This window comes from Mucor mucedo (assembly GCF_025094135.1).
Source record: "Mucor mucedo strain NRRL 3635 chromosome Unknown EV154scaffold_187, whole genome shotgun sequence".
Lineage (NCBI taxonomy): Eukaryota > Fungi > Mucoromycota > Mucoromycetes > Mucorales > Mucoraceae > Mucor > Mucor mucedo.
In genome coordinates, this window is record NW_026252471.1 from 1 (window position 1) to 24,219 (window position 24,219).

The following is a 24,219-nucleotide window of genomic DNA, read 5'->3' on the forward strand; positions in this document are numbered from 1 at the left end:
TAAAAGCACACACACACACACAAATAAAGACACATTTCTCATGTAAACATCCGATCAAGGAACCCAAGGGGACGGAGAAATATGCTACTGCTTAATAAACTCCGATATTATGAACTTGACCCAGTATGTTTGGTTTGAATGGGCAAAATCCAAACAAGAACTTTCTTTGACGACAGTTTTACAGACGTTGTTAGGATGGTATCTATGAAAGAAATAAAAAGAAATAGGAAGAAAAGAGAAAGCAAGACATGTGATAGGTTTGGTCATAATGGATCCTTGACATGTATTAAGCAAAAAGAGAGGTTAAAGCAGAACAGAGAAATAAATTGCCTACGAAAAAAAGAAATCAGTTTAAAACTAAACGCAATCGTTATTTGTGATAACAAATAATTTTTTTTTTTATATATTTCGATTGAGTATAAATACAAGATACATTCTGCTTCCAACTTTTTTTTTACTCATTCTTTCTCTACTTTAGTTTTTTCTATTTCAACATCTCTTACTTTTTTACCTATTTTATAAAAATGCGTTTTACTCTTTCAATCCTGTCCGTTGCCCTTTTGGCCGCTGCTGTCTCTGCCGCACCTGCTTCAGCTTCCGCTTCAGCCTCTGCCGCTCCCGCATCTGCTTCTCTTCAAGCCATTCCTTTCTCTGAGCTTGAGCTTTCCGGCTCTCCTCTTGATTTCGAATTCGCTGAGGTTGCCAACAACATGAAGAAGCGTTACGAAGATGACGATGAAGATGATGAGGAGGACGATAAAGACGATAAGAAGTGGCACGATGATGATGATGAGGATGATGATGATGAAGATGATGAGGACTGGAAGAACAAGGGTGGCAAGGGCGATTATGGAGGAAAGGGCGATTATGGAGGAAAGGGTGATTATGGAGGAAAGGGTGACTACCACAAGAACAAGAACTGGTACATCTACCAAACCGTCACTGCTCAAGAGGTTCCTACCATCACTCTCACCTCTGCCACCAGCACTTCTACCACCACTAGTACTACTACCACAGATACTACTGTTATCCGAGTTGTCAGCGGAACCGCTCTTCTTGAATTGCCTTTCTTGACTGTTGCCTAAACGACAGCTGCTTTTATCCACCCCTTAGAAAAATTAGATTATTAGATTATAGATTCTATCACTATATTATTACTTATTAAAAAAACCCCCGCTTCATAATAAACTCATGTCTTTATTGTTCCTAATTTGTTGTCTTATCTGCATATGTATGAAAAGGAAATTAAAATTATTTATTAAATAAAAATGAACAAAATATAGTTAAGCTAGGATTAAAATACGTAAGGGATAAAAATATATGGGACTCTCTCACAATATCTCTCCCAATCTTTGCCATATTTCTTGGCACATCGTTCCATATCTCTTGATACGCGATGAACGAGAACACACAAGAAGAAGCAGAAATAAAAATAAGGTAAAAACGAATCAAATCCAGTGATTAAACCCCACGAGATAGCCATCATTAAATCTGCTGTATAATGTGGCTTTCTTGCCACTCCCCACCATCCAGACGTCAGTAATAAATTACCGTGATCTGTCTTGATGTAGCTAGGGTTTTTAATATGACCCCAAGGTAATTGTGGGAATGCATTACGTGCAATAAATGATCCATTTTGTTCCATACGGAATCGGTTCTTTTGTGAGTTTCCAGTATCGAAAATATAATAACCGACGAGTAATAATGAAAATATGCCAACTGTATATGGCAAACTATGTGTGATGGCACGACCTGTAGTCAATTGATATTTCATCATGTAGATAGATGCATAGCAATATGTAAATGGAACACCTGCCATATTCCAAAATATCAGCATAAATCCTAACATCACGCACCCATCCACTTATTAGTAAAAAAAAGATATCGAAAATTCAGCCACTATCTACACTTACCATTCTTTTCATAAAATATATCCCATGATGTAGGAATACACTCTTCACCCTTCTGACAAGCATTTACATACAAGAAATGAGCCAAGACAATAAAGACAGCAGGGGCAGTCACTGCACCGTATGTTTCATATTGCTTCAAGAGGCATGAAAGAGACAAATAGAATAAGGCGGGCCAGGGTAATCTAATTTCCGCCCACATTTTGAGATCGACATGTCCAATTCTTGGATTTAAAGTCGCGCCCATGAAGAAATCGTAAAAGAAATTACCAGACATACGATGAGTCTTTCCCGAGTAAATACCTGCAGCATACACAACAGCAGACATGAAGAATCCCCAGAGAATAGCCACCGTCATTAACTCTCCAAAATGGTCAATGATATGAGTGAGACGAAACACGCCACTGACATGGCAGACAAATGAAACAAACAATGTTAAATACCAAGAGGAGAGACCGTTACATAAATATTTAAGCTGACTATAGGTGTTACTATGCTGCAAATATTTATAAATGTATGGGTATCCTTACTTTTTGACCGTTCAAGGAAGGAATGGGTAATCCTTCCACGACAGGACCAGGCATAGAATAAGCCAATACAAAGGAAAATAAGACATAACCCATATAGACTTGTGTTGCCCAGGCAGAAGGATAAGCGCCGATCTTGATCTTGTTCCAGATTTCATTGATGATCCAAGGTTTGATTTGAGACAAACTTGAAGGGTAAATCAATCTACCTTGATGGTATTCGAGACATACCCAGAAATAATACATTAAACAAGGAAACCCAATCATCATGGCACATACACCGATGGGTCCACCAAACTCGTAATGTACTTCATTGTCTAATTTCACGTCTAATTTTGTCACCTTTTGTTTAAACAGTGGTACACCGTTTGTGTTCTTTTTCCTTTGCGGCGCTAGTAATGTATCTCTAGACATTTTTGAATATTATAAAAGCAAGAGAAAAAGAGAAGAGACAGTGATCACCCAAGTTTTTTTTTTTATACATATACAAGAAACAGTGGATGACGGCATGCGGTTTTTTTACGACGGGTTGTGATATTAAACAAAATGTTGTGTAATAATAATGCATTTATGATGCCAAGGTGCGTTTAGCAAAAAAAAAAAAAAAAAAAAAAAAGAGAGAGAGACAGTTGATGATTTGCATGGTTTCACCGAATTATTTATTGAACAAGTAATCGAAAAAGGATTTCTCAGGCATGATCCAATTTGCAGCATCCAAATAATCAATATCTCTATCATCTTTTGTGAGGTAATTCATGTATGCAGGATGAAAAATAAATGTTGTTCGTATATTTTGATCATTTGTTTTACCTAAAACAATAAGCGTTAAGCATAATTCAGTTTTTTTCCTTAAAAAAAATACTTGAATGACTTACTGAATGAACTAAATCCGTAATATTGACTAATTGTATGCAAAACGTATCTCTCAAATTGATTATTGGATGTGATTTCTAAGCATATATTATCCAGTTGTTCAAGGTTATCTAACCAAACGTCTATGAATTGCACAAGTTGGGTCTCGTAGTTGGACACCAGACCTTGTGAAATATGAGCCTTTTTAAGGTCATGTCTAATATGTCTAGATAAAATTGTAGGTAGTATGACAGGTTCTATAGGCTCGATGATCGTCTCTCCTTCTAGAATAGATGCATCATGATGCTTATAGACATAACCAGGTGGTCGAAGGTCTTCAGCATAAAGTACTGCTTGAGGATGTTCTGAGAAGTTGTCTATCATTTTAATAATAAGAAAAAAAAAAAGAAACCAGTTAAACGTAATCATTCTCTAAAGTTTTTTTTTTTTGTCATTTGCTGAATCATACTGTTGGTCCATCGCTTTCGACGACGACTACTGGCGCTACCCACATGGGACCGCTTTATCTTTTCATCGGCAGGTGCTGGCTTCTTGATTCTTTTAGGTTGAACAGGTTCAGGTGCAGGTGGAACTCCCAATAACTGTGCTCGTTGCTGTTGAATGGCCTCCCAATGGGCTGTTGAATGTACAAAAATAACAGTCGATGGAGGGCTTATCATGTTCAATTTTTTTTTTTTTCTGTGATATAAAAAAATAAAAACGCTCAGAATTTTATTTCATAGGGTCCCACCAAAAACCCTCTGCCCTTCCTCTCCCCCCCCCCAGGCCCTGGGTTTGAAAAAAAATGATAAACAGGTCCACCCACCTTTGCTGATTGTTTTGTGCAACAGAGATCATCTTATACAGTCTTCACACATTTACCATGCTTTTTTTAAAATATAAATATCTTTACCAATCCAAGAGTAATATAAATAATTGATTATGTCTTTATAATACAAAAGCTTTATTTTTAATAAACATGTGAAATAGGCACTGAAAAAGGTAACGGTGGACCTGGAAATAACTATCGGTAAAATCAATGGCCCTGAGCAATAATCTTTATCATTGGTTAAGGAATACTGGACACGGCTGAGCCAAAAGATTGGTATCATTTTTGAGTTTTTATTGTGCAGGATGTGACCCAAAGTTTTTTTTTTGATCTGATAAATTAGGCTAGTTTAATATTGAGATTATCTTACGTAAAAAAAAAAGAATGTTGGTTTCTATCCACCGTTGTCTTGATTACGAAAGTAAAAGACAGATGAGAAATGAGCTGTTGTTGCGGGCACTGACTTTTTGGTTACTAACGTGTCATCCTGCATGAACTTGTAACCTTACTCTTTTTGCCACCATATGATAATGCTTTATTGGATTAAACTCAGGGGGAACAAGTAAAAGAATGATATAGACACGAGCCTATCCCTTTATGATTCATGTACTATCTCTTGTGGCTTTCCATTAAAATGTGAATGGGGGTGCATTTTTGTCCATGACTTTACAGTGGTACAAGGTAACAATTAAGCAACTCCGCCTAATGTAAAAAAAAAAAGAGGGGGGTGGGGACGGAACGAGTGTGTGTGAACTCACTTTCTTTATACTTTCTTATTCATTTACCATGGGACAAACGAAGAGCAGAGAGAGTCAAGAAAACAACCTTTTATCCAAAAAGACACATTGTAAGGATATCCTATGCTCATCTACACAAACGTTTTATTCATTTATATGTAATAGTTTCCAAAAAGGAGATTCATGACCTTCGACATAAAGTGGATTCAAAGTCCAATATTACTCCCAAAGTCTTCAAAGAGGTATGACTATATCTTGTGTCAAATCTTGAGATAATATTTTTTTTTAAAAAATAAATTCTTCTAGACCGTCAAGAAGTATGTTCCATCAGTGTCTTCCAACGACGATGCTTTTCTCAACCAACTCTACTCAGCATTCAACAGCGACAACAATAAGGCCATGGACTTTAGTGAATTTGCTGATGGTCTTAGTATATTTATCAAGGGCAATGCCGAGGAAAAGTTGTCTTGTAAGTATTATTTTAGAGCTTTTTTTTTCCTTGGCAACACAAAAAGGTTAACCCTAACTACCTAGTGTCCTTTAAACTGTACGATGTCAACCATGATGGCTATTTAACTAAATCAGAATTGGAGCGGGTCATGTTAAAGTTGGTAGGGTTTTGAAATATACAAAAAAAAAAAGGTACCTCTCCCTCCTGACTTTAATTATATTTTTTATATTGAAAATAGTCTTGTACATTCTCTAAAGACGATCGCACAACTGAAATTAAAGAAATGGTTGAACACATGTTTAAAGATTTTGATGTCGACAATGATGGGCGTTTGGTAAATATCACAAGTGTTGGCGAGGAGGGAGGAATGTAAAAATTATTACTGCGATATATAATAATTTAAGGTTACCCTTTTTTTTTTAGTCGTTTGAAGAGTACAAATTATCCGCCATGAAGGAACCTTTAATTGTGGACTTTTTAGAGCAATTCTTGGCAGAGCATCGTATCTCTGCTTATCCTCGTGCACCTTCCCGTGCAGCCTCGATCCGATCGCATATTTCCACAAGATCACCTTCTTCTTCGCGTCTTTCAGTGAGATTATCACAAGCCGAATTATTAGACTATAGTCATCAGCATGAGCGTAAAGGCCTGAGTAGGCCTACAAGTATGACAAGTCTCGATGCTGCATTAACATCCATGGAAGTAGGTGCCACATTATCAAATATTACAAAATAAACTTTTATTTTACTTTATATCTGCCTTACGGGCAATGGTATCTATTTGATTCGAAATCGTCTTTTTCCAATAACGACTCGATAAAAACATGGCATGTTCTAATCCTTCCATGATACGTGCATCCACACCTCGTTCTAATAAATAATTGTGCACAACTGAACTTCCGACAATACCGTCCTTTTCCGATAAAAACACCGTGGCATTGGCTAAAGGTCCTTTTGTATCAAGCGGTGAAGGTAACACCGGTAATTGTGCGCAATTACTAGGTTGAGAGAAATAAATCGTTTCAAACCATTGAAAATGTCGACTTATATAATTACTAATGTAAAGTTCCCTTGCAGCTCCATAATGCATAATATACTATTTGACCAATTGTTTGTTTTTTTTTAATTTTCTTTTACAGCCTCGTTTAAATTCATATCTATTGTCTTACCTCGATAAATGTCTTTGGAATACGATGAACAAAATTAAACGCCACATTGTGATAATGCAATAGGAAACAGATGGGATCAATCATGACTAGTCCAGCAATGGTTTCGGGAGCCATATTCATAACCCAGCTTGAAGCACCTGTACCCATTGAATGAGAGATATAGACTGCCTTGTCATAACCAAATGATTTCAACATGGCTTGTATTTCACCCACAGTTTCAGCAGCAGAAGGAACATAGTCTACCATTCGCATTGCCACATAGGGTAACTCGACCAAGAAAATCGGTCTATCCAGTGATACCAATTGATGTATCAATTCTGCGTAACAAACAACTCCTGCACCAATACCATGCAAGAACACGAGAGGTGTTTTATTGTTACTGGATGATCCCCGGTAAAAATAAGAAATCGCTCTTGGCAGCAAGTCTTTTTTATCTGGTGCTTCTTCCGATTTAAACAAAAGGGCCTTGGTGTATTGAATGGCGTAATGTAAATGACCTAAAATACCACCCCAGACAACACCAGACAAGGTGGTATCGTATGCTGTAAATGCCAACATCCATTGTAAAAAGATCATGTTGAACAGCATGGTTAAAACATACAGTCCCACATAGACAATGAGAGGACGATGACAGGCATGGACAGGATCTAAATTAAGTCGAATGCATTGTAACTCTTTATTTTGACCTTTTGGGAATTTCACTTTAAACCAATCCTCAGCTGAATCCAACATCCATTCTAGTTCATTTGACCAGGCTTCGTCTTTTCGAACCACTTCTAAATTCTCATGCCAAAAAGCCCATGCAAACCTTAAATAAAAAAAAATTTTAATATAGAAAATGCACAGACAAGTTTTGTGTAACCCTTACCACAATGCCAGGTTTTCTCGTTGTATCTCTTTAAATTGAGGATGTGAGTGGTCTTTTTTATAGTAAAACCAACCTTCACTCCAGGTGGCTACATCGTCAATGGTTTGTACACAGTTCCAAAATAAACTTGCTCGTTCCGTTTCGTTTAATGGTTTGTGTGGTTTGTTCGTTTGTTGAAGTCGTTTACGTGCATGCAAATAATAAATGTAAAATAATATTTCAATGATGCTCCAAATGACAAGTGTTCCTTTCATAACATGCGATAATAATAAGGTGCTTTCTTTAATAGCTGATGTAAATGCATAAGCACATGGAAGGAGTGACAATACAATGGTACTTCCAAGTAATTTAGGAATTGGTAGTGACATTGATATATCTAAAGGAGAAACCCCAAACAGAAGAAGAAAAAAAAAAAGAATTCGAAAATCTCATTGTAATTTATAAAACAGAAAAAAAAAAAATCTTAAAAAGGAGAAAAAAAAAATATTAAGGAGTGGTTTAATGCAGCGGTTATTTTTTTACCGCACAGCATAGGTTTCACATGTTGCACGTGTAGGTGTAATCATCAATTGATGTAAGTCAGTTCTATTCCATAATTGTTAGTGGCTATGAGTGGTATTTAGCGTGTTAAACTATACCTCTTAATCTTGCTCTGAGTGTATCTAGTTCTGGTATAGGTCTATTAAAGTGATACTAATAAGAAAGAAAAATGTCAATAAAAAAGCCCGTCTATTATCTATTTGATCATCATCACACTACATTTAATTGTGATGACACTCTTGGTACAACATTGTCAAGAATAAACGATACATTCATGGAAGCAATCGAACGCTGAGATACAAACCTAATTAATAAATGGAAATGTGCTCATTATCCAAATTCGAATGGGTTTATACCTGTTCTCTAGTCAGTTCTTTTTTACGTGCTTCTGCCAACATAGATCTTAGGTAATGTTCGGTTAATTGACACACACTTTCAATCACTGTTGAATACAACTACATGTACAGATCAAACACATAAAAAAAATATCAGTAATCTTGCATTGTCTATCACACACACACACTCTCTCTCCACCCCCCCCTTTTTTTTTATCTACCTGTAATTTGGAAAGCAAACAAATATCATTTGAAAACTTGACCAACAAATTATAAAAGCTGACAACGCTAGAAGTCACCTTTACATCTGTACCTAAGCCTTGTCCAGAAACCAAATTGAAATTATCATTGGCGATAAACTTTTCAATCTTTTGACTGTTTCTCTTTTCATAGGCAATCACGGTTTCTTTTACATTTTCCAAAAATAAATCTTCCAGCATGAACTTGAGATCCAATCCCACCTTTCGAAGCTATTATATATATACATATAAAATGTGAGTGATCTCTTTGGGATTAGAGGGGGGGGGTAGGGCCGAGACTTACGATGGAACATTGATCCACTGTGGATTTAAAGCAATCAGCAATCACTTGACAGCTTAGTTGACTTTGACCAAACACCTGACGTTTATAAATATTGGCATAAATCTCCGTTTGTTCTCGAACCCAAGTGACAAAACCTTATTTCATTGTAAGTCAAATAGAAACACGGAATATTTAAAAGTTTACCTGATGCCATGTCGTTTTGTTTGAATGAATCTCGATACCATTCACAAGTATTTCTAATCAATGTAAATACAACCAAAGCCAATTCACTGATATAAGTAGTAATATCACCTCCAAACACTAATTGTCTACAAACAATAAAAAAAACAATCAGCCCTTCTCCTTAGCAATTCCTTTTTTGTATATCATCAACAAAAGTTACCTGATTCTCTTTTTAATGATCAATGTACGGGTACCCAAGAAGACTTGACGTGCTTTTTCACTCTTATCCAATCGAAGTAACCAATTGACATAACGTTGAAACTGAATCTTTGTCAACAGAGTATTACTCAGGTCCCGACTAATGATGGTACTCAATGTATCTGTATATTGTTCAATGTGATCTTTAGCTTCTCTCACAATCGGTAATGAGCTAGATGAAGAAAGTATAATATGACGTGCCTTCTCAATATAGGCCACACTATTTTCGAATTCTCTCAATGCAATCATAATCTCCATTTGATCAGCTAAATCGATCAGCCACTTTTCCTTTTCTGGATGCATATTGTTTATATCTCGAACCTATTTTACCAAAAGAAACACATAGTTTAAATATCTTTTTTTTTTTTCATTCCACCTCCTTTTTTTTAATATAAAGAAAGGATTACCTTTCGAATATCAGCGGATTGAGGTGTATCCAATTGACGGTCATCATTTTCATCAATCAGTCTTCGGTAAGCATTTAAGAGACCCATCTTGTCTTCAATCCGTTCTGAGCGATAAATAAAAGTCTCTGGGTATACAACGAGTCGGAGTGCATTGGTGAGATCAGCCGAATCTTTAATATCGACAATGGTTAAATCTTGAATATTCCAACAATGTTCAGCGACCAACTTGTTTGTTCTTCTACGAGCTAATAAAAGACAATCATTTAACAAGAACAAGTGCACTGCCTGTCTAGGCTGTAATGTCTTGGGATTGATATCGTAAAAATTCACACATTCCCTCACAATATGTTTGTTCTCTGCTTGTGGGATAAAACGGTGTGAGCCTTCCACGTTATCCCATAACGCCATGATTTGCACACGGTATAGATTATCCGTATTGGTCATGATGTCGGCTTTCTTGGTAGGGTGGGAGTTGAAAATACTTTCGATCGTATTGTTGTTGGAGGTCATGTCGGAGGAGTGGGTTGCAGCTAGGAACGATTCCCAGATGGACTTGAGTTCATTGAGGTATTCCTTGACAGAAAGTACATCGGCGTCCAAATTCACAATCTCTTTAGAGATGGAAACAAACTCGGTATAGTTTCGATAGACGTTTCGCTGTAAATCGCCACCCACAACATGCTTCGCATCCAGTAACGATTTGTAGAAACCTCGAATGCCTTCTTCATTGGTATCTCCTAAAGAACGACGCACAACTATCATGCGCCATGGTGAGTAACATTTAAAAAAAAAGAGAAAATGTCGCACTTACAATCTTCAGGCTGTAAGTTATTGTCTGCAAAACGATGTAAATCGACGGTAATGGGAGCTTGTTGAACAACTTTTACAGGTGGTGCAACGACTTTGGGTGATGATGGTGCAGGTGAAGATACGGGTGAACTGTTCAGGCTGTTCTTGGATTTATCCTTCTTCATAAAGTGGTCTACGCCTCCCAACCCTTTCTTACGAAGTGTGCCTGCCGTCTTCATGATGGTATAATTAAAAAAAAAAAAGAAGGCGGTTACTGAAAAAAGATGATTTTTATTTTTATTTATTTTTTAATGCACCGCATACCAGAAAGACCCAAATTTCATAATTTTTGTTGATTTTGTAATTGGGGTGAATTTGGGTAACTCCCAACTTGGTTCGACTGTAATTGTCTGTTTCTTCTATTAAAAGATATCTGATTGGTCATTTAGGTAATATAAAGCATGTTATTTGTCGAATTCTTGAAGTAGACGCAAAGACTCTAGAATTGTCAACATCCATTGCTTTATATACTTTGGATAAAAATGAACCCTGTCGCGCTTGCTTCAAACAATCATAGCATTGGCTACATCTAAAGCCACACATGTTTTTTCTTCAGTGATCGAAAGTTGCACTTTATCTAATTGTATATAAACTAAAACGCATCAGCCCAAACTAATAATTTATCGCGTCTTGTACAGGTGATTTAATAAGAGAAATGTCAGGGATACGACATCCATAAGACAGCCACGATGTACTCTTATAATAACTCGGGACCTCCACACATGTGTGAATGCTGTATAACCTCCCCAATCCATGGGATAGATAGCCTTTCTATGAGAGATCTCATATTGGGGGGACCCCCTAACAAAATTAGACAAAGTCTGAGATTAGATAAACTTTATGGGAAAAAAAAAAAAATTGGGACTGTTAGAAAAGAAATTTTTCTAAAAAAAAAAAAAGTTTTTGAAACGTCAAATTTGTTTTTTTATCCTTTTTAATAACTTTATTATCAAAATGGCTCCCATCGGTGTAAGTTTATAACATAAAGAAGTCGACGTGATTTTTTTTCTATTGTTGTTGTTTAACACTGTCAAAATTACTTTTTAGACTGTCAAGTCCTATCCTCAAAACACTCGTGTTGCCAAGGCTCAAATCACTGTAAGTTTTGGTTCATGATGACATCCCTCTTAAAAAAAAAAAAGTAGTAACAAAGATGTTATAGGCTGAATTAAGTGGTGTCGAGTTCAAGGTTGAAGAATTCAACATTCAAACCGATAAGAACGCCGAGTTCTTGAACAAGTTCCCCTTGGGTAAGATCCCTGTTCTTGAGTCCAACGAAGTCAACCTTTTCGAGTCCTCTGCTATTGCTTTCTACGCTGCTGCTCAAAAGGAGAACAACCCTCTTTTGGGTTCCACTCCTGCTCAAAAGGCTGAAATCATGCAATGGTTGCTCTTCTCCGAGAACGAGATCAACACCAACCTCGGTGGCTGGATCTATCCTTTGATGGGTTATGTTACCTACATGAAGCCTAACGTTGATGCCGCTACCGAAAAGGTCAAGAGAGCTCTTGGTGCCCTTAACACCATCCTCAAGTCCAAGACTTACCTCGTTGGTGAGGCTGTCACTTTTGCTGATATCGCTGTCGTCACTGCTCTTGCTCTTGGTTTCAAGACCGTCTTCGATAAGGCCTTCCGTGCCGAGTTCAAGAACGTCACCCGTTACTTCACTACCGTTGCCAACAAGGCCGTCTTCAAGAAGTACCTCGGTGAAGTCGAACTCTGTGAGACTCCCCTCAAGTACGTTGCCCCCAAGAAGGAGAAGAAGGCTGCTGCCCCCGCTGCCGCTGCTGCTCCCAAGAAGGAAAAGAAGGAAGCTGCCCCCAAGGCTGCTGATGAGGAAGAGGCTAAGCCTGCTCCCAAGCCCAAGTCCAAGTTGGATTTGTTGCCTCCTTCTCCCTTCATCTTGGATGCCTGGAAGCGTGAGTACTCCAACAACGACACCAAGGATGCCATCAAGTGGTTCTGGGAACACTTTGACCCCGAGGGTTACTCCATCTGGAAGGTTGACTACAAGTACAACGATGAACTTACCTTGACCTTCATGTCCAACAACTTGATTGGTGGTTTCTATGCTCGTCTTGAACGTGCTCACAAGTACGCTTTCGGTTCCATGATTGTCCGTGGTGAGAACAACAACAACACCATCTCTGGTTACTTTGTTGTCCGTGGTCAAGAAGTTCCTTATGAAATCTATGATGCTGCTGATTATGGATCTTACAACTTCCAAAAGATTGAACCTTCTCAATACGAAGAAAAGAAGGATGAGATCTTCAAGTACTTTGCTTGGGACTTTGAGGATTGTGTCGATGGTAAGGTCTTCAAGTAAATTACTTAAATCCTTTCTTTCCCTTTCTCTTATATATAAAAAATGATTTAAATATTATTTGTTTTTAAAATAAAATTGAACAAAACAAAAAAAAATTCTATATTATTTACACATCAATTACATGATGGCGGGTAACTCTCGAAGTGAGCAGGTATTACATAACAAGGGTTCGTCGCTAGGATAATCTGATAATTCTGCCGATCCCGGTAGTCTACGATGACAAGTATTACATGCCGGCGTTTCCTGTTTCCCTTCCTAATATAAAGTAAACTGTTAGTTTGTTTTGAACAAAAAAAGGGTAGGGCCGGCCAGGAGCAAAGACAAAAACACATGATTTTTTTTTTACCTGTTTGGCTCGTTGAAGCAAAGAACCTAAATCATCACGTAACTTCTTATTACTGATACGTAATTGATGTAATTCATACTGCCAATTCGCATCCCTTCCAATATCCAATTCTTCCACCATCCTCTCCACAGTACGATGAGGGGCTATATTTCCATCCAAACCAGGCAAAGATAGATCCGCCCTTCCCTTCTTTTTCACATCGGGATCCATCGAGATATACAGGGATTCCTCATCCGTCATGGGAGATTCATCGTCAATGACTTTTGTTTGCATCAATACAAACGACGGTGGTTCACCATCGGAAGCCTTTCCATCCGGATAGAAAGTGGTAGCGACCATGACTTCAATGCCAGCATTGTTTAATAAGGCATGGCGTAAATAAACAATTTTGCCTTCCTTCACTTCGGCCAAAGCGCGAGTTAAATCTGTGGTTCGATTACTTCGCATTAATTGATAGAGGGAGGAGCCAATGATATCCTGAGGTGGAGAACCTAAGATGTTAGCACAGGTCCAGCTTACATATAATAACAATCCATCCGCACTTAATTTCCCCCAAAATTCATGATCCTCCATGCCCGGTATCACCTCTTCCGTCGGCGCATGAGCAGCATGAGCAGCTGCAGTGATGGCCAGATGCTGGTCATGGGTTTTATTCCCTACCGCCAAGGAACTACGAGGTAATTGATACACGGGCCTTTCCCTGCCTGATAAAACCACATATTTCCTTCCCCTTCCATCCTCGTTACGTAATTTACCACAACATTCGATCCACATATAACCCGAGTTTTTACGGCGCACACGGTAGATGAGGTTGACGGGTTCGGTTGCATCGTTGGAGGATTGCTTTAATTCGCGCATCACCGTGGTGATATCTGACGGATGACAGATAGCTTTTAATGATTTACCTACGAGTTCGGCAGGATCGTATTCGAGTACCTGTTTCGTTGAATCGGAACAGTATAAAAAGATACCCTTGATCGTCAAGACATGAATGAAATCGGGACTTTGGTCCAAAAGTAATTCATGCCAACATCTTCGAAATTTGCCTTCATCTGTACTGGCTTCTTTAATCAAGGTCTCAACATCCATGGGAGGTTCCGCTTCAGATTGTGTTGTACCTGTCGTAGCTAAATCGACTGTTGTGGTTGTTGTTGTCGTGGTGTTGCCGGTAGTGGTGGTGGTGGTTGTATTCGAGTAGAGTTTGGGAGAAACAGGTCGAGTCCATTCTTCAATAGGTTCATGACGCATATCTTTAGATTGTATCACGGGAGGTATAGAAGAATTACGATAATTGACGGTATAGGTACCATCTTTCATGCTCTGAAAGATCGAATTGGGTTGTTCCACTAAATCGACCTGTAAGCCAACAAAGTAATCAATCTCTTCTGATTCCCAAGAGATGGGTATCACGGTCAACAGATTGACAAAGGGTTGACCTGTTTTTCTATAATTAATAATACTGGATTGTGATTCTTTTCCCTGTACCATGTGTGTTTTGATATGATAGACGATGGAATTATCGGTATATTTTCGTCGTGATCCAATCGCTACTCGACCATCGGGTGCCTGTAAAAAGCGACAGTTACGGCCCATGACTTCGTTAGGTGAATAACCCGTTAATCGTTCAAACATGGGCGATGCGTACACCAGTGGGAAATCGTATTGTCGTGCATCGACCACCACAAAGGAACAAGAGAGATCGACAGGTCCTAAATCGATCTGTGGGTTGGGTCGATTGGCTACACGTGATAGAATTGACAACATATCAAATCCCGTGTTTGCATACATGCCCGAATATTTACTACCGGTTTCTGTGCTGCTGTTATTATTGTTGTTGTTGGAGGGTGTTGGCATATAGGGTGAAGATTGTAAGTGTGTCCCTTGTGCTGGTTGTGGTGGGTTTTGGGTTATAGGTGGTCGGAAATGAACTTGATGGGTCGACGACATGGGTTGCATCAAGGCATTATTCGTCATTAAACCGGCTTGATATCCACTAAAAGAGTATAATTTATCCGTCGACGGTGGCACATTACTACTCTCATATAACTGTGGGTTGAATTGACTCGAAAAGCTTTGAAAAGGATCCATCTGGTAAATGTAGAATAAAGAGGGGGGGGGGGAGAGAAAAAAGGGAGGGAGTTTACCCTCTTGTTGACAACAAACAAAAAGTACATTGTGACTCTTTTTTATATATATTTATATCACCGCGTACACACACTCTCTATCTCTTTTTGCATCACATATACACGCACACACAATGAGTCATTCTTGGGACCATGTTCGAAATGGAGTGAGACAATTCAGAACGAACTTTCAGTCCATGTACCCCGTTCAAGTATTGACCGTTGTCAAAGATTTTACAGTGCATTGTAATAATCTTTATTTTCTGTCGAACCATGTTACTTCTGCTGATACTTGTCCAAGTAGGAAAATCTCTCTCCACAAAGTCAACCTCCACACATGTAAAATTCTCTCTCCTTATTTTTTTTTTTTTGTCGCATTCAACTTTTTTTTTTAATTTATATATATATCTAGTAAACACTGTACCTATACCACAAACAGAAGACAACAATTACTTGACAGCCACCCGTCAATTACCCCTTTCAGACACCTCTATCACATTTACCGACTATCTGTCGCAAGACGAAAAGGGAAATACTGTACAGACACCTTTACCTGGTATCTCTTCCATGGAACGCTTAGACAATACCCTTATGCTGACATGCAATGGCAATATCTATATCAGTGACACGGACAAGGTAAACTTTTTTTTTTCTTTTCTTCGTGTAGGCCAAGTGGGATGCTAATGAATAAAGCAGATGCCGACATTAATTCCATATAAAGCCAATGAACGCAGTCGATCGAATTCACCTTGCTCACCCATGATGAGTCCCATCGACATCAATCTACCGAAAAAGACCATTTACGGCGACCCACAAGCCAATCGAGTGGATCCCAAACTCGGTAAAGACACCATTACGTTCATCAGGGATAGAGATCTTTGGTGCACGGATTTTGCGGGGAACGAACGTCAACTCACGTTTTGTGGGAATGATGAGGATCCTACCTTAAAATGTGGTGTCGCGGAATACATGATGCAGGAGGAATTTCATCGATTTACAGGTTATCATCGTTGTCCTACCAAAAATCATCTTTTATACCTGGAGACCTCTGAAAAGGATGTGGAAGAAGTGACAGTTTCCAAAAATTCAATGCAGGAACCCATTCGTTATCCTCGTGCCGGGAAACCCAACGCTCAAAGTGTCCTAAAGCTGCTTGAATTCGATCATGCAGATGGTGTGGTGTTGCATAAACAGTTGTGGGGGGAGCATCAAATTCAAACTCAGTTTCCTTGGATCGAATACATTGTCAGATTTGGGTGGCTGCCCGACGGTCAAAGGTAAAAAAAAAAAAAAGAGAGAGAGAGAGAGAGCGCGCAAAGGTTATCCTACATGGATTGATTCATGTATGTGTGTGTTTATTTTTTCTAGTGTGTGGGTGCAGATACTCTCAAGAGATCAAAAGAAGACTGCTCTTTTAAAATTATACCCTTCTCAATTCACAGCTACGAATACCAATGAAACACCTTCCAGCACACAAATTCTATGGGAAGAAAGCAACCCACACTGGATTAATGTGACAGACACATTTCATTTTATGAGAACCGATTCTCTAGAGAAAGTAGAATTTATATGGAGTTCAGAAAAGGGTAATGGGTATCGTCACTTGTATCATGTTGAAAAATGGAGCGATGGACGTACAGGTGTGCGACAACTCACTGAGGGTACATGGCCCTGTGTTGATCGACCATTGTATGTGGATGAACAACGACAGTTGGTCTATTTCACAGCGAAAAGGGAATCTCCTTTAGAATCACATTTTTATGTGACATCGTATCTAGACACAGGGAAGGAACCTGTGTTATTAACACGGCAGGGATATAGTCATACAGTAAGCATGAACTCACCCGATTATTTCGTGGATTGTTTCTCTACACTCTCAGATCCTCGTGTGATTCTCATTGGACATATTCAACATGATGACAAAGATAGGATACACTCTGCTTTACTGATACCTACACTTCAACCTTCTTCTGTCGCTGCGGAGGAAGAAGAGAACGAGTATAAATATGATGGAGTGACACCTTTACGACGACGACGCTCTTCTGACTTGACGAATTTAGCAGATATGGTGCCTAACGGAGATATATTTTCATTTCATACGTCCGATGGGGTCTTACTTTATGGATGCCTGTATAAACCACGTCATTATCAAGCGGATACGAGTTACCCAACCGTTTTACATATTTATGGTGGACCCAAGACACAATTGGTGACGAACGAATTTAAATTTCCACGTTTAATGCGATACCTCATGTCTGTCTATTTCGGCTTTGCTGTGGTGATTATTGATAGTCGTGGGTCTACAGACAGAGGACTGGAATTTGAAGCGCAATTACAGTTGAAGTTGGGTCAAGTGGAGTTGAAGGATCAAATGGAAGGACTTCGGTTTTTACATGATACGAGGTTTGGAGCAGGGACAGAAGAAGGGTCACCCAGTGTGATTGATTTGAAAAGAGTGGCTATTTCGGGATGGTCGTATGGTGGTTATTTGAGTTTAATGGGATTAGCACAGTATGGAGATTTCTTCAAGATGGCGATTGCAGGTGCTCCCGTGATTGAGTGGGAGTTATATGATGCAGCTTATACAGAACGGTATATGGGGTTACCGAAAGAACAAGTGGAAGCGTATCGAAGAAGTAGTGTACTCAGCTATGCAAGCCAATTCCCCGACGAGTAAGATATATTAATGAGAGAGAAAAGAAAGACGAAGCTAACTTATTTGGGGATGAAAAATAGAGAAAATCGATTGTTGATAGCGCATGGATTGATTGATGAAAATGTACATTACAGAAACACTGAAATGTTGGTGACGGAATTAGTCAAGGCTAACAAGCCTCATTATCTTCAGGTCTATCCATCAGAGAAACATGGACTTCGACACGCTAGTGTAAACGAACATTTTGAAACACTCATGTTTTATTGGCTCACAAACTATTTGTAAATAATAATAAAACAAAGAATGTTTCTTTACGTCACTGTTTAAAATAAAAACGTGTCTGTGCTCTTGCGCATTCATGGTTTTTTCTTTTGGCAACCCTTGTTTAAAATGAACCCCCGAAAAAGGCGTAATTTTTAATTAAAACGGGATGAAAACAAGCCACATGTAACAAAGAAAAGTTTTTTTTTTTTTATATATAGAAATTTTATTTATTGTTATATACATCAAAATAAGGTGACCCCACAAATAAGAAAGTATACCTGAAGAGAGAAAATGAAAATGTTAATAAAAAAATATACAAAAAAAATATACAAGAATCTTTTTTTGAGGTAATTTTTTTTTTTTTTTTTCAATATAATCAGAGAGGGCAAGTAAATATTAAATTCATAAAGTTAGAAGGTCCCGGTTGCGTATTGGAACCAACTTCAGTAAAGACTTAATCATCAAATAAAGAAATAAAAAAAAAAGATTGGACCCCCAAAAAGAAACTATTTGTGTGTGTGTGTGTGTATATATAAACAAAATTTACCTTCTAATTTCATGTGGACCAGATCGAAATTCCTTTCTGTCTTAAATTGAAATACCATTCCCCAAAAAAAAAATTTTTTTTATATAGTATTATTCGCTATCCCCAAAAAGAGAAGATAACAATAACACGAATAAAAAAAATAATTAAAGAAAAATAGATATATACAAACTTTATAGAAACAGTGAAAAGAATTAAGGAAAAAAGTATATTTTAAACAGAAATCATCCCCTTTTTATAACTGACAGAAAAATTAAAAAAAAAAAGCGAGTCCAATCAGATAAAAAAGCAGTAGCTTTTTTTTTACATGTCAAAAAATTTATTTTCATGATCCGAAGTGGAGTTTATAAAGCAAAATTCTTTATGCAAAAGGGGAGGATTTAGGTAAACAAATAGTAGAAACAAAAAAGGTATAAGACACAATAACTTAGGGTCAAAACTCTCTCTCTTTCTCTCTCTCTTTCTTACAAACATACACAAAAGGATGATGTCCAAGCGGAGGCAAACACTGGGTCTTCAAATCTTGGCTACAGTGGCCATTCTCGGTTTGATTGCCTATTTATTTTTCCCAAAAGCTGATATGCAACTTGCAGATAATTGGTATGGAGATCTCAAAAGTACATTTGAAGCACAAGCAAGACAAGGTGAAGCAGCTTTAGCCGCCTACAAAAACGCCGTCATCAGCAGTAGTACAACAACCACTTTATCCGCACACCATCCTAATCGTGTCAAGGCCGCCTTTGTCATTCTGGCCAGAAACTCGGATTTAAATGGTATCCGTTCCTCTATTCGTCAAATGGAAGATCGTTTCAACAGAAAATTCAATTACCCTTATGTCTTTTTAAATGAAGAAAACTTTACAGAAGAGTTCAAGGAAAAGACAGCTGCCTTGACAAATAGTGAAGTGCATTATGGTAAGATTGATGCTGATATGTGGGGTTATCCTGATCATGTCGATACCAAAAAGGCTGCTGATTGTAGAAAGAAGATGCAAGATAAAGGCATTATTTATGGTGGTAGTGAATCCTATAGACACATGTGCCGGTAGAGTCACTCTTTCTTATTACTATGTATTCTTTCTTTATTCATCAATCTCTTTTTAGATTCCAGAGTGGTTTCTTCTTTAGGCATCCCTTATTGGACGCCTTTGAATACTATTGGCGTGTTGAACCTGATGTCTCTTACTTTTGCGATATTGACTATGATGTCTTCCAAATGATGAAGGATAAAAAGTTGAAATATGGCAAGTCATTTATACAAAAAAACATCTTGACTTGAATGCTCATTTACTTTTTTATATATCTAAATACAGGCTGGACACTTTCTTTAACAGAATACATGGAAACAATTCCTACACTTTGGGAAACCACCAAACAATTCATGGCTGATAATAAAGAATTAGTGAATTACGGTGAAGATAGTTTGTTGCCTTGGATTTCAGATAACAACTATACTGATTATAATGGATGTCATTTCTGGTCCAATTTTGAGGTAAAGTATCCCTTACTCGTTGTATGTTGTATCCATAGACTAACATGCCCTTTTTTTATAGATTGGATCATTGGATTTCTTTAGAAGTGAAAGATATTTGAAATACTTTAATTACTTGGATTCCAAGGGTGGTTTCTTTTACGAACGATGGGGAGATGCACCTGTGCATTCCTTGGCAGTTGCCATGATGTTAAAGACCTCTGAAGTTCATTTCTTTAATGATATCGGATACAAGCATAACCCATTAATGCATTGTCCTGATCAACCTTGGGCCAATAAAAAGTGTTCTTGTGATGACAAGCAAAACTTTGGTAACGGCATTTTTATATATATATATATATTTCATGACTAACACGTTATCTTGTAGATTGGACTGATTGGAGTTGTCTTACGCGTTACTCTAAAATCCAACCCGACTTTAATTGGGATGAAGCACTTCATGCCAATATGACTGCACCTTATCGTATTTAATTTCATCTAAAACAAATTCATCTCTCTCTCTTTTTTTTTTTACAGTCGCTCTTATAAATAAACGTCACACGAAAAAAAAACCCCCATTTTTCTTTTTCAAATTTATTATTTTTTTATTCTCGTGCTTTTTCCAACACATACATAAACGATGCTCGATTTATTCACCATCTTGACCAAAGGCGGGTTTGTCTTGTGGCAAAAAACGTTTACACCTATTCAAGGTTCTCCCGTGCAAGACCTTATAAAGAATGTCTTGATTGAAGAACGGTCGGGAACGGATGTTTATTACAAGGACCATTATGCTTTAAAATGGACGTTGGCCAATGAACACGATGTGGTCTTTGTCGTAGCCTATCAAAAGATATTACCACTTACCTACATTGATGAATTACTGGAGACCGTCAAACGCTTATTCTTGAGTCGATGGGAAGGTACCGATGCCGACTATACAACATTTGGTCCCATCTTTGATAAAGTGTTGGCTCAAATTGAGGAAAAAGGAAGTCAAGGACGACAACGTGCACCTCGTAAATTTGAAAATACCAAAAAGTTTGAGACTTCATTAAAGGGTTCTCAAGCACAAAATAGTAAGTTTCTTAAACATTCCCCCCCCCCCTTTTTTTTTTTCTAAACACGTTTTTCTTTTGGGAAATATAAAGCGGGTGCACTTCCTGTTCATGACGCTCATGCCGTGGATGAAGATGAAATTACAAAAAATATCAAGGCGTTGAAACTTCAAGGAAGTCCACGACCTGGTGGAAAAGGACGTAAAGTGATCAAATCCAATAAATCCACACCCGCTCCTTCACCCAGCATGAATGAGTAAGCAAAAAAGAAAGACAGAAAAAAAAATAAGAGAGACTAAATGCATGGTGGGGACTTTTTTTTTTAGTGATGCAACAGGAAAGAAAAAGAAATCACAAAAACAAGCACGTGTATGGGATGGACAGATAGCCAAGGGAGAAATGGAGGCACTGGATTATTCCAAGGCAGGTGAATTGGAGGATGAAGAGAACGTGGATACCATTGCTGCTCAATTTGTGGATGCATCTAAACTGGGACAAAAGAACGAAAAGGGTATTTATCAAGTACAAGATGTCTTGCAAGCCAGTGACGATGAGCTTGACTTTGATGAAGAGGACGATGAAACAACAACAACAAAGGGAAATACATCAGGCTTGTTTTCTTACTTTAAATCATTCACATCCGGAAGAGAAATGACGGCAGAGACATTGGATCCTGTCATGGCAACGATCAAGGAACACTTGATTACACAAAATGTAGCTACTCATATTGCAGAGCATTTATGTCAAAGTGTTCGTACTAGTTTATTGGGTAAAAAATTGGGTAATTTTGAAAGAATTTCTACCGCTGTGCGAAATAGTATGGAAACTGCATTAAAACGTATCTTGACTCCCAAGACCTCGTTGGATATTTTACGTGATATTGAACAAGCCAAATCAGAAAAGAGACCATATACCATGTGCTTTATTGGTGTCAATGGTGTTGGCAAGGTATGTGTCATTCGTATATCATGTATCGTATCACCCATTCTTATCTTTTTTTTTTATTTTTTTTGGCTGTAGTCGACAAATTTGAGTAAAGTGTGCTTTTGGTTGTTACAGAATAACTACAAAATTTTGATTGCAGCATGTGATACTTTCCGTAGTGGTGCTGTTGAACAATTACGAGTGCATGCACGTAATTTACGTGCACTTCAAACGAGTGGAGGAGGCGTAGTAGAGTTATTCGAACGTGGTTACGGTAAAGATTCTGCAGGTATTGCTAAAGATGCCATGAATTATGCTGCAGTGAATCAATTTGATGTTGTCTTGATTGATACAGCGGGTCGTATGCAAGACAATGAACCTTTAATGCGTGCGCTTTCTAAATTGGTGTCAGTGAACCAACCTGACAAGATTATCTTTGTGGGTGAAGCTCTGGTGGGTAACGAAGCCGTGGATCAACTCACGAAATTTAACCAGGCACTCAAGGATTTCTCGGGTCTTTCGAATCCAAGACATATTGATGGTATGATCTTGACCAAATTTGATACGATTGATGATAAAGTGGGTGCAGCGTTATCCATGACCTATATTACGGGACAACCCATTTATTTCGTGGGTACAGGTCAAACTTATACAGATCTCAAGAATCTCAAGGTCTCGCATGTGGTGCATAGTTTATTAAAAAAGTAATAAAGTAATATAAATACTAATACATGTAAAGCCTATCACAAATATCACAATGCATAAATCTCGAAACAGTTCGTTGGTAAGGACGCCATATTTCTGTAAGAATAATACCGGTGGTTGAATTCCTTCAGGTAATTGTGTTGCCAGGCTTGAAAACGTTGACTCTTCTCGAATGCTGTTATGTTCCTGAAAATATATGTGTTGAGTAAAAAAAAAAAAAAAAAATGCATACATGCCCACTCCCACAACTTACTGGTTGATAAAGTGATCGACCGAAATGTAAAAAAATCTCTAGTGTGACAAAGTACCAGAATACAGGCTACATATGTATCATATCCAAAACGTTTCAGCATGTGATTTATGTATTTAAAAAAAAAACCTGTTCTTTAAATCAACTTACAAAATGTATCGCACCATGTTCCTTTAATGTAGGATCCTTGATCAATTGAGCCACTCCCTTCCAACCGTGATACGAGATCTCTTCATAGACAGCCAAAATGCCCAACCATATCATACTTATAAAATGAAGTAAATTCCAATACTTGTTTGCAGGGTGACCACATTGAACGGCCGTAGGGTTTGTTTTACGTAACATACTGGCTAACAACAATTGTGGAATTTTACCGCCCAAAAATCCATGCTCGTTTAAAGCTTCCGCTTGTTCCTGTTCAATGACCTTTTGGACAGCGGGACGATGTTTACCTGATGAAAGAGAAGGTGTAGGTGTGACGCTTGAGAGTTCGTATTTTTGTCGACGGGGATCAGAAGCAGTAGGGTAATGTTCGGCTAATGAGTTTTTTTTTGTTTCTATGGGTAATGTGCTTGATGTAGAAGGTGTAGGTGTAGGTGTTTCTCTAAACGCTTTTATATATATATATATATAGTGTCAGCGTTTATATATATATATAAATAGCCTATTTTCTTTACCTGCTTGGGTTCCTGTAATGAGGTTTAACCGACTGGCAGCTGAAGCAAGGATTTTTTGTTGTCTTTTAGCTCGACGTCTTTCGAGTCTTTCTTGTTCTGCAATATCTCCCATGTCAAATAGAAATAATATATATATAAAAAAAAGGTGTAATATAGAAACCACTTTTTTTTTTACTACCCTGAGACTTTTCAACACCTCATTTCTGATTGGAGGAGAGGGGGATAAATATTTGTTTTTTTTAACTCGGCCAATTGAAACTCTTGGTTTTTTTTTTTAGTGATAACAGTATGCACACTGTATATTTATCACCCCTCCCTCCCCCCCTTCCATCTTCTTTTATTAAGATACAGTCTAGTCTCTACTGTAAGATCTCCTATAAATAATGAAGATCCTCGAATAGTGAGACGCGTACAAAAAAAGAAAAATAAATTACGCGTTC

The 24,219-nt window shown here is 37.9% G+C and overlaps 11 protein-coding genes across 11 annotated transcripts; 5 read left to right on the top strand and 6 right to left on the bottom strand.

Moving 5' to 3' along the window:
• Positions 1 to 1,294: 1,294 nt before the first annotated feature.
• On the bottom strand, positions 1,295 to 2,707 carry EV154DRAFT_431258 (ergosterol biosynthesis ERG4/ERG24; the record flags this gene model as incomplete). Its single annotated transcript, XM_051596597.1, has 3 exons — positions 1,295 to 1,842; positions 1,914 to 2,385; positions 2,441 to 2,707. The coding sequence occupies 3 exons, from the start codon at positions 2,705 to 2,707 to the stop codon at positions 1,295 to 1,297; spliced, it is 1,287 nt and encodes a 428-aa protein (XP_051451410.1).
• Positions 2,708 to 2,950: 243 nt separating this feature from the next.
• Positions 2,951 to 4,066, bottom strand: EV154DRAFT_528917 (uncharacterized protein). The gene is made up of 3 exons (XM_051603624.1): positions 3,759 to 4,066; positions 3,313 to 3,666; positions 2,951 to 3,247 (listed from the first exon to the last, which is right to left on the bottom strand). The coding sequence occupies exons 1-3, from the start codon at positions 3,967 to 3,969 to the stop codon at positions 3,093 to 3,095; spliced, it is 720 nt and encodes a 239-aa protein (XP_051451411.1). The 5' UTR covers positions 3,970 to 4,066; the 3' UTR covers positions 2,951 to 3,092.
• A 569-nt stretch (positions 4,067 to 4,635) lies between these two features.
• Positions 4,636 to 6,401, top strand: EV154DRAFT_103769 (uncharacterized protein). Its single transcript, XM_051593867.1, has 6 exons — positions 4,636 to 4,965; positions 5,021 to 5,097; positions 5,162 to 5,324; positions 5,390 to 5,466; positions 5,545 to 5,640; positions 5,730 to 6,401. Exons 1-6 carry the CDS (start codon positions 4,905 to 4,907, stop codon positions 6,039 to 6,041), a joined length of 786 nt encoding a protein of 261 aa, XP_051451412.1. The 5' UTR covers positions 4,636 to 4,904; the 3' UTR covers positions 6,042 to 6,401.
• Positions 5,713 to 7,743, bottom strand: EV154DRAFT_103801 (Alpha/Beta hydrolase protein). The gene is made up of 3 exons (XM_051593869.1): positions 7,343 to 7,743; positions 6,475 to 7,282; positions 5,713 to 6,401 (listed from the first exon to the last, which is right to left on the bottom strand). Exons 1-3 carry the CDS (start codon positions 7,708 to 7,710, stop codon positions 6,051 to 6,053), a joined length of 1,527 nt encoding a protein of 508 aa, XP_051451413.1. The 5' UTR covers positions 7,711 to 7,743; the 3' UTR covers positions 5,713 to 6,050.
• A 489-nt stretch (positions 7,744 to 8,232) lies between these two features.
• Positions 8,233 to 10,615, bottom strand: EV154DRAFT_540656 (Cullin repeat-like-containing domain protein; the record flags this gene model as incomplete). Its single annotated transcript, XM_051604433.1, has 7 exons — positions 8,233 to 8,324; positions 8,531 to 8,687; positions 8,761 to 8,894; positions 8,944 to 9,068; positions 9,143 to 9,501; positions 9,588 to 10,342; positions 10,399 to 10,615. The coding sequence occupies 7 exons, from the start codon at positions 10,613 to 10,615 to the stop codon at positions 8,233 to 8,235; spliced, it is 1,839 nt and encodes a 612-aa protein (XP_051451414.1).
• A 731-nt stretch (positions 10,616 to 11,346) lies between these two features.
• EV154DRAFT_103788 (uncharacterized protein) lies at positions 11,347 to 12,859 on the top strand. The gene is made up of 3 exons (XM_051593868.1): positions 11,347 to 11,405; positions 11,484 to 11,534; positions 11,599 to 12,859. Exons 1-3 carry the CDS (start codon positions 11,391 to 11,393, stop codon positions 12,760 to 12,762), a joined length of 1,230 nt encoding a protein of 409 aa, XP_051451415.1. The 5' UTR covers positions 11,347 to 11,390; the 3' UTR covers positions 12,763 to 12,859.
• A 1-nt stretch (position 12,860) lies between these two features.
• EV154DRAFT_103858 (uncharacterized protein) lies at positions 12,861 to 15,225 on the bottom strand. Its single transcript, XM_051593870.1, has 2 exons — positions 13,109 to 15,225; positions 12,861 to 13,017 (listed from the first exon to the last, which is right to left on the bottom strand). Exons 1-2 carry the CDS (start codon positions 15,194 to 15,196, stop codon positions 12,880 to 12,882), a joined length of 2,226 nt encoding a protein of 741 aa, XP_051451416.1. The 5' UTR covers positions 15,197 to 15,225; the 3' UTR covers positions 12,861 to 12,879.
• A 118-nt stretch (positions 15,226 to 15,343) lies between these two features.
• EV154DRAFT_528931 (Alpha/Beta hydrolase protein) lies at positions 15,344 to 18,330 on the top strand. The gene is made up of 5 exons (XM_051603625.1): positions 15,344 to 15,570; positions 15,644 to 15,867; positions 15,928 to 16,508; positions 16,600 to 17,904; positions 17,968 to 18,330. The coding sequence occupies exons 1-5, from the start codon at positions 15,366 to 15,368 to the stop codon at positions 18,170 to 18,172; spliced, it is 2,520 nt and encodes an 839-aa protein (XP_051451417.1). The 5' UTR covers positions 15,344 to 15,365; the 3' UTR covers positions 18,173 to 18,330.
• An 832-nt stretch (positions 18,331 to 19,162) lies between these two features.
• EV154DRAFT_607382 (putative alpha-1,2-mannosyltransferase) lies at positions 19,163 to 20,657 on the top strand (the record flags this gene model as incomplete). The annotated part of the gene is made up of 5 exons (XM_051607607.1): positions 19,163 to 19,739; positions 19,799 to 19,938; positions 20,008 to 20,186; positions 20,248 to 20,497; positions 20,554 to 20,657. The coding sequence occupies exons 1-5, from the start codon at positions 19,180 to 19,182 to the stop codon at positions 20,655 to 20,657; spliced, it is 1,233 nt and encodes a 410-aa protein (XP_051451418.1). The 5' UTR covers positions 19,163 to 19,179.
• A 107-nt stretch (positions 20,658 to 20,764) lies between these two features.
• EV154DRAFT_607383 (SRP54-type protein) lies at positions 20,765 to 22,882 on the top strand. The gene is made up of 4 exons (XM_051607608.1): positions 20,765 to 21,244; positions 21,317 to 21,479; positions 21,550 to 22,171; positions 22,244 to 22,882. Exons 1-4 carry the CDS (start codon positions 20,806 to 20,808, stop codon positions 22,853 to 22,855), a joined length of 1,836 nt encoding a protein of 611 aa, XP_051451419.1. The 5' UTR covers positions 20,765 to 20,805; the 3' UTR covers positions 22,856 to 22,882.
• A 2-nt stretch (positions 22,883 to 22,884) lies between these two features.
• EV154DRAFT_556424 (uncharacterized protein) lies at positions 22,885 to 23,961 on the bottom strand (the record flags this gene model as incomplete). Its single annotated transcript, XM_051605350.1, has 4 exons — positions 23,780 to 23,961; positions 23,253 to 23,713; positions 23,106 to 23,171; positions 22,885 to 23,038 (listed from the first exon to the last, which is right to left on the bottom strand). Coding segments are annotated over exons 1-4 (792 nt in total), but the record flags the coding sequence as incomplete, so codon positions are not given.
• Between the last annotated feature and the right edge of the window lie 258 nt (positions 23,962 to 24,219).